We start from the raw sequence: 8,005 nt of genomic DNA, 5'->3' as shown, positions 1-8,005 counted from the left end.
GTCACGTTATCCGTGTTTCAGGGATTTTACTCCCCCATGAGCTTTAGCTTGGTCTGACGGCCCTAATGCCAACCAGTTGGTAGAACTCATCTTTTGGCTCAGTTAAACCCCAAACGAATCAGGTCATGTGCTCTGAGACTGCTCCACAATAAAACCAAGGTATGTTATGCAGGGACAGCAGAGCACTTCGCTGCAGAAGTGTACACCCGATCCGAGCTGCAAAGCTACCGCAGACACTGCCATGGCCCCGGGGATGTCCGGCGCGGGGTCCTGGTCACCCAAAATGAGACAATACCCACACGTAGGCAAAACCTACAGCCAGCCTGAGCAGGGCTCCATCTTGGCTGGACATGCTGCCTTCCAGAGCAAAAGGCTCAGGACCAGATCCCCTCTCCAGGCGAAGGAGCACCAGCGGTATCGATCCCCAGAGGGACAGTGAAGCATTGTTCGGGGATATTCAGCCATTCGCTCTGTCTTGTTTTAATCAGTCAACACTCAAAAGAGAGACAGCGGGGCCAGAAGTCCTCTATCTTTATCTTTTCTCACTTAATCTCCAGCTGACATTTTTCCCTGAAAACATGCTTCATTCCTCGCTGTATGAATTAAACTCTCCCTCTTCTGTGACATTTTGCCTCAAACAGGCTACACAACTGTTTACTACTTGCACAGAGGCAGGCGTAACATGCTCTGACCCTCCCAAAACCCATGACTGCACGTCTGGCCTCAGCCACGTACAGACACCAAATTGTAGAGATGGGACCAGCAGAGCTACCCCAGCTGGGGAGTTCAGTCCCACGCACCCGCCACTCCGTGCTCCCCTGGGATCAGCTGCCCGACACCCCTGAGTTGTCTGCAGCAAACGGTCTGCCAGAGATGCTGTCATCTGGCTCTTGGGTGCTTCTCCACAAGTGGCATCACCTACCCTCCATCCTGAACACCAGTTCAGGTGCTGAAGCACTCGAATGGTGGCCAAGGCGCAACTCGGCCGTCCACCTCTGCCAGCCCACCCCTCCCGCCTTGCTCTGAAAGGCTTTTCCCACCCTCCAGATGGACAACATCTCCTCTGCTGTGACTGCTGGGAGCTTCTCCCCCAGGACAAACTCTTTTCACCCGGCCTGGTACCTGCCCGAGTCCACCGGCTCAGGAAACGTCTTCATTAGCGACAACGGCACCATACCTCCCTGCAGGAGCGCAGGTCCGAACGCAAACCTGCTCGTCCTTTCCCTTCCAGTGTACTTCTCCAGCAGCAACTTTTACGCCATCCAAATTGCAATAAAATATCCAGTATAACGTTGCAGAAGTAACTGTGAACCCCTAAAAATGGATGATTTGGCATTTACTTCTCTCTGCTATCTACAGCTGGTCAGACCTGCATTAATGACAAGCAATGCACGGCCCAGTAAAGCCTTGTAGCCTACTTGTATTCTGCAAGAAGTGGGATGCGTTGCAGACCCCTGTGTAGGCTGACTTTCCCCCACACTGTAGTGCGGCTAAAACACAGTCCCATCGGGAACCGAAATGCTTTGAAAAGGTAGAAGGTAAAAAAGAAGGACAGGAGGCTAAGAGAAACTCCCAGAGCAGACCCAAGACTGCCTAGCACGAATGGGAGGCAGCATCGCTGATGGGAGCAGAGCAGGCAGCCCGGCTCTGGCAGAGGAACTTCTGCTGCCACCAGAAAGGAGCATCCTTCCTATGCCATCAGACCATCACCCTCAGTAATTTCAACACGAGAGATCCCACTTAAGAGGAAAAAAAAAAAAGCCATGAACTTCAGGCCAAAGATTACGCTCTGGTTAAAACAGGCTTTTAGAAAAGGTTATCATTTTGAAAGTCCATTTAGATTAACCTTAACTAGCTTTAAACTATATATACGTACCTCCTTGCCACGCTCGCAACCCACGCACAACATTTTGCGGTGCCAGCGAGCTAAATCATGTGCAAGTGAGCGGAGTAAAAGGAACCACAGGCTTGAAAAAAAGCTCTGGGCTGAAATTATCTTTCATTGTTGCAAGTGGCACAGGAGATGGCAACAGCAGAAGGAATCAAGAATAAAAATGGAACTTGCTTGTTTACCTTGTCGGTTTTGTCAAAACATTTTGACAACACTTTGCATGCAGCCCGCATCTCTGTTCTGCTACCAAAAACTCAGATCCTTTCACCTATCTGCACGCATTATAGAAGAAAGCCAAGAAGAGTAAAACTTTTAGGGAGAGAAGTGCATGTGCAAAAAGTACAAAGCCCAGCACGAGAACTTAAAACTACGGTGTACTCTTCTTCCACATAGTCCCAACACCGACACGAACAGTGACCCTTCAATTACACAAGCTGAGTTAACAAGGAGCAGGCAGCCAGCAGAGGAGGATAGTAAGAAAATAAAAGGAAAGTTTGGGCAAGCCTGACGAAAATCAAAGACAAAAAAAAAAAGAAAGGAAAAAAAAAAAGAAAAAAGAAAAAAAAAGGTGCAAACGTGGATTTTAAATTTGTGATCAAAAAATAAAATCTTCTTGACGGTGTCATTTTAACAGAGAAACTCTCCAGCACTTTAGGCAGAGCCCTACCTCTCAAAAAGCAATCCAAGCCAGTAAGAGCAGCAGGTTTTTGAATGAGCAAATTGCACAGCCGTGGAAGCATTTGCTTTCACTGCCTTCTTTCCAACTCACCTAAGAGAGACTTGTTTTCTACCCTTTGGACTAGCAAAACCCAGGAAATTGGTTGGTTCTAGTTATACTTTGAGTTTTCATGTTTCATGAGAGTCCCCGAAATGTAAACCTGTTTTAGCATTCTTGTACATTAATGTCAGGATTCTCCACTTCTAGCTCCCACAACTTCTGCCACAGACAAGTCAATCAGATTTGGTATATGCCCTGGAAAGGGAAATAGGAGGTCTGGGTTTAAAGCAGACAAGCAAACAAAAAATAATTATGTCAGTACTCTGCAAGGTGTTGGATCCAAACTTGGTGGATCTGCTGAAGTCTTCAATCCAAAACACTCGGTAATTTTACTTAAACAAAATTAAAAAAAAACACACCTTAACCTGTTGAACTTAGAGAAAAGAAGAAAGTGGCAGACCTTTGAGGAAGGGAGACAAAGTGTGTGGGTGCAAAAACATAAAGTGCCGTAGTTCACCACCTTAGAAGGTATCAGAGTTTTGCTTTGTTTGGTTTTGTTTTTCTTAAGTGCCAGGGAAGCGTGATTCCCAAAGGGCGGCTTTAGAGTTTACGGGCACCAAGGTGGAAGCGTGAAGTGAAGACATGCCAAAAACATCAGGTTTTCATAAACCCTTCTTGAAAAAGTGCACCGTGTTTTTAGTAAAAATGCATATCTACCAAATCTCCACTGACCACGGGCCACTTGCGTACGCATCAATTTGCGGCATCAATGCTGACATTTTTGCCTTCTCCTTCCACCCACCTCCCCAATTTTTTTTCCTTGGGAGACATACAGCGCCACTGCATTAGAACGTACAAGAAATGAAAACAGTGAGTACGACTGATATAGATCCATTGACTTTTTATTACAAATGTACTTGATCACTTGGCTTCAAAAAAGTTTAAATCAACCCCTATTTTCTGTACGCCAGTACAAAGTAAAATCTATTTTACAAATTAAATACCTAAAAATTTGACAAAAATATTAAAGTTTGATGGAAAAAACAGTTATAAAAATCTTAAATCCCCTTTTAAGAAGGTAAGAGATAACATCCCCTCCCAACCCCCACAGTCCTGTTATACAATATTAATAGTCATTTTTTTAGAATAGGTAGGTATGTTATATCTTGCTGTTAGCATACAAGTCACTCTAATAGCTTTATCTGTATATACTCCAGTTAGTGCATGAATGCCATCTGATTGAATATAATCAACTATCTTTAACTGATCCCTAATTTACATTTCATAGCTTGCATAGTTTGAAGGGACAAAGATTATACTACAGCTAATCGTAAAAAAAGGTGGTTACAGTGCTATTTTTAAAGGCAACAAAGTAATTGCTCCCCCCAAAAAAAGAAGTTATCGGTCGGCTCTGAGCAGGGGTTAAAATCACCGGCAGCTTTCTGCCTCGCTCCACGGACCGTCTCTGCCTCGCACCCGCTGCCCGCACCGGGCAGCCCCCTGCGCTTTACAACAGTCAAGTTACAGGTTGCGAACCGCTCCTCAGCGAGCGCTACACCGAGCACATTTCAACCCCTGCAAGGGATACGCAAGAAAGTGACACTGTCGAGTAGTTTTTTTGGTTTCGTGTTGTTTTTTTTTTTTTTTCTTTTTCCTTTTTTTTAAAATTGAATTTTCCAAAAAAGCTCTCCACCGCATACGGGTACGCCTCGCTGGAAGCTCAGCGTCCTGCCCGCACCCCAGAGCTGAGGCTGTGCCCACCGGCACGGCTGCCCCGCGGCTCCTGCCCGGCGAAGCCCTGACCCTTGCCGCCACCACCGGCCTCGGAGCCAAGGCCAGGTCTGGTCCGGCCAGTCCCCTCCTGCTCCCGGGCAGCGGGAGGGCTGCCCCTCGCAGCGCACCGCAAGCGGGACCACGAAAAAGAGGCAGGAATCAACGGCGGCTCGTTCTGGTTCTGTTTTTTTTTCTTTTTTATTTAACTTCTCAGCCACAGAGCAATTTTACTTTTTTTTTTAAAAAAAAAAAAAAAAAAAAACAAAAAAAAATAGTAATAAGGACTTTGAATTTGGAGGACGTTTCTCCGTTAGCATAAAACCACTTAAAGGGTGGTTGTGTTTCAATGGTAAATTACTTGACAGTGTCCCTTTAACTTAAAAATGAAATAATGTCAGTATTGCAATGCATTTCAAGTTTTCTTGCACGTAGTCATTATAAAGTAGTTTTTATCATGCTCTTGGACCTATTCTACAAGACATTTAAAAGCATATCATCAAGGAAAATATAAGGCATACTTCTCAGGAATTAGATAGCTTGGCACATTTGAGCATACTGTCTTTTTTTAAAACAACACATATGGTCAAATATACCTTTCTTCTTCTAACATTAAACAGGGTTTTCTGTACTTTGTTTTAAATACTGAGATATCAGAGCCTTGGTAAAGTACCGAGCACCTCCGGGAAAAAAAAAAAAAAGAGCAAAAAAATAAATCAAAACATAAACAAAACCAGAAGCGAAATCCCACGAACCTTTACAGTCATTTTTGTCTTTCATTACCATCATTCATCAAGTCCTAGAACATGCATAACGTGCGTTAAAAGAAGAAAAAAAAAACACCCAAAAAACAACGAAACAACGCAGAGAAGAAACCCAAAACCAGACAAAAACTGACCACGAGTTCTCGGACACTGTTCACAAAACTGCCAGTGGGCTGTTACAGGCTGTACTGGTTTGACCGGAACCACGCGGCCCGTGCGCTTCGCGGGTCAGCCGGATCCCGGGCAGGATCCGGGCGGCGCGGGTGAGGAAGACCGCGGGGAGCAGCCTGCCTCGTTAGCGATGCTCCCAGGAGCCGGGAGGGTACGGAGGGCCACTCCGCCGTGCTCTCATCGCCTCCCGCTACTTATTGCTGGGAACACGACGCAGCAGCGTGGAACTACGAGCGCCGGACCACATCCGTCGGCAGCGCGACAACTTTTGGGAGGGGAGTGAACAGCAGGACCGAGACAATCAATCAAGTAGCAAAACCAAAGCAATTAATTTCCTAACTACATCTAGCAGCATGGAGAATGCAGTCCCGCACACATCACAGTTGAAGTACAATAATCGATGGAACTGCCCATCCAGACCCTCCAATTCAAAAGCAGGTTATCAGACAAATGTTTACATGCAATTGAGAACCATTTCAAATGTCACATTACGCACTCCGAAAGCTTATTTTACTACTGGGAAATAGGAAAGTGCACATTAAAGCAATTTTAAACATTTCCAGTGATTGCTTAAAAGAAACAGAAACACCTCACTACCGGCATCTCGTATTTAACTTTCTGTGAACACTAACAGCAAACTTCTTCAAAGGGAAAGAATGCATGGTACAATGGAAACAGCTTGTTTTGACACTTACAGTACATCTCAAAAAAAAAGGGAATTATAATTTCAAATGGGAATAAAAAGACAACGGGAAATAAAATTCTTTAAAACAAGCTTTTTTTTTTTTTTCCCCACCCTTCCGAAACTCCATCCTCGACCATCAGTAAAGAAGCGCAGGCAGCTCCTGCTCGCACAGGTGGTGCCTTCTACGCGCAGCAGCTAGGTCTACCAGACGGCTAACTTTGCCAAAAGCATTAAGAAAAATGATTGCATCCCAAAAAAACTTCCGAGTGGAACAAGATCCTAGTTTCTCTGAAATGCTGTCTACTGAATTCCGGCCAAGAAAAGAAAAGAAAAGAAAAGTTTTGTTTTCACTGTTTAAGGCATCTTTTTTTTTTTTATAACGTTTTCTCTTCACTCATAACGATGATAGTCATGCAGCAGTTTAATGATAAAAATATATTAATATTTTACTATACAGCAGCAAGAAGTTAGTCAATTAAAAGCACACCAACTTTTTTTAAAAGAAAAAAAAACCCAAACCAACAAAAACAACCTGTAAAAGTCTATTATTATTCTTCTTATTATTACAAACGATTTCAATTTGGAGAACACACCTGGACAGATTAGTGTTCTGACAAATCTGCATTTCCCTACCCTAGGCTTCGACCAGAGCCCGCGAGCACGCGCACCGGCGAGGAGGCTGGGACGGGGAGGGAAGGGCACGGCTAGGCTCGCCAGGTATGTAGCCACTAATAACTAGCACCACAGCTACATGGAAATCCGTTACAGACACACACCGGCTTGGCTTTCACTTTTAAACGAAACTCCGAACCCCATGGCTCAGTAGGATTACTCTGCAATTACGTCGCACTGATTTCTAACAGGCCTACAGAAGTTAACGGCACTGGCAAGGATCAAAGCATAGGTTCGGACCTCTCACGAGTTTAGGAGACAGTGCTAGCGCCAGTGGCGACACGGAAAGACTCGCTACCTGCTGTCCAAAACCAGGTTGACTGGAAACCGCTGCACGTCAGGTTAAGTACTTTAGGTACACAGAATAAAAAAAATATATTATGAACAATACAAGTACATCTCATATACACAATAATGACAATACGCCTACTCAGTTGTAAACCAAACAGGTGCAGAAAAAAATATTACGGGAGGAAATTCTTTACTTTTCTTTCTCTCTCTCTCTCTCTTTTTTTTTCCTTTTCCTCTTTTCTTTTTTTTTTTTTTTTTACTATTTGAATAACTTTGGTTCAAACGTAAAAATCACAAGTTAGCAAATTTCATTTAAATGCCTTTTTTAATAATTTTTCTTCATGTTCACAGAAGTTTCACTGACCATTTTTATATGTTTAAGGTCCAGATGCAATGCATATTGTATAAAAGAGAGCACTTATTGTTTACCTTGCATGAATTAAACCTACGTACCTTTTAACTCTACAAACTTCTGCATAACATTTAGACAAAGCTCAGACACACAGCATGCCTAGCCCTCATATATATATACACATCTCTAATCACAGGTATATAGGGTGTCAAATATACTATAGTAACCTCCATGTAAGGTTCGAAATTTGGTAACAAAATGAGAAGAAAAAACTAAAAATATTATTTTACGTGTTCTAAAATATCTCTTTTTTTTTGTGCTAAAGTCAAATGTTAGCTCAACATGAAAAGGACTTTTTTTTTATATAATTCAGCAATATTATAATCTTGACCATTTTTGCAAACACTTTTAATAATAATAGCTTAAACGTGTACAAAAGTTCTCGGTTAATTAGGGAAATAAACACTCAGTTCTTTATATTTTTAATCAAGTAGGAAACACAGTTCATATATAATGTTATTACTTTTTTTTGACTTTTTTTTTTCTGTGTGTTTTGTTTTTTTTTTGTTTTGTTTTGTTTTGTTTTAGCAGCTGCTTACTGTTTGATACGGTGGGTAAAGTGGAGGAACATCCAGCGATGGGTGGCGGGTCGGAGGCGCTGCTGCCGGGCGGCGGGGGGCGCCGGGCGGGC

General features: G+C 43.3%; 2 protein-coding genes across 2 annotated transcripts in view; one reads left to right on the top strand and one right to left on the bottom strand.

Moving 5' to 3' along the window:
• The first annotated feature begins 1,047 nt into the window (after nt 1–1,047).
• LOC104830829 (POU domain, class 3, transcription factor 2-like) overlaps nt 1,048–8,005 on the top strand; it is an 8,611-nt gene continuing 1,653 nt past the window's right edge. The window contains exons 1-2 of the mRNA XM_010565990.1: nt 1,048–1,284; nt 2,838–2,876. Coding sequence (XP_010564292.1) covers nt 1,048–1,284; nt 2,838–2,876 — 276 coding nt within the window. The remainder of the gene's footprint in view (nt 1,285–2,837; nt 2,877–8,005) is intronic.
• PURA (purine-rich element binding protein A) overlaps nt 6,634–8,005 on the bottom strand; it is a gene marked incomplete at its 5' end in the record, with an annotated part of 2,496 nt that continues 1,124 nt past the window's right edge. The window contains one exon of the mRNA XM_010565981.1: nt 6,634–6,678. Coding sequence (XP_010564283.1) covers nt 6,634–6,678 — 45 coding nt within the window. The remainder of the gene's footprint in view (nt 6,679–8,005) is intronic.

Source organism: Haliaeetus leucocephalus, unplaced genomic scaffold, assembly GCF_000737465.1.
Source record: "Haliaeetus leucocephalus isolate CR32 unplaced genomic scaffold, Haliaeetus_leucocephalus-4.0 Scaffold199, whole genome shotgun sequence".
Taxonomy (NCBI): Eukaryota; Metazoa; Chordata; class Aves; order Accipitriformes; family Accipitridae; genus Haliaeetus; species Haliaeetus leucocephalus.
This window is presented reverse-complemented; position numbering and strand designations above follow the sequence as displayed.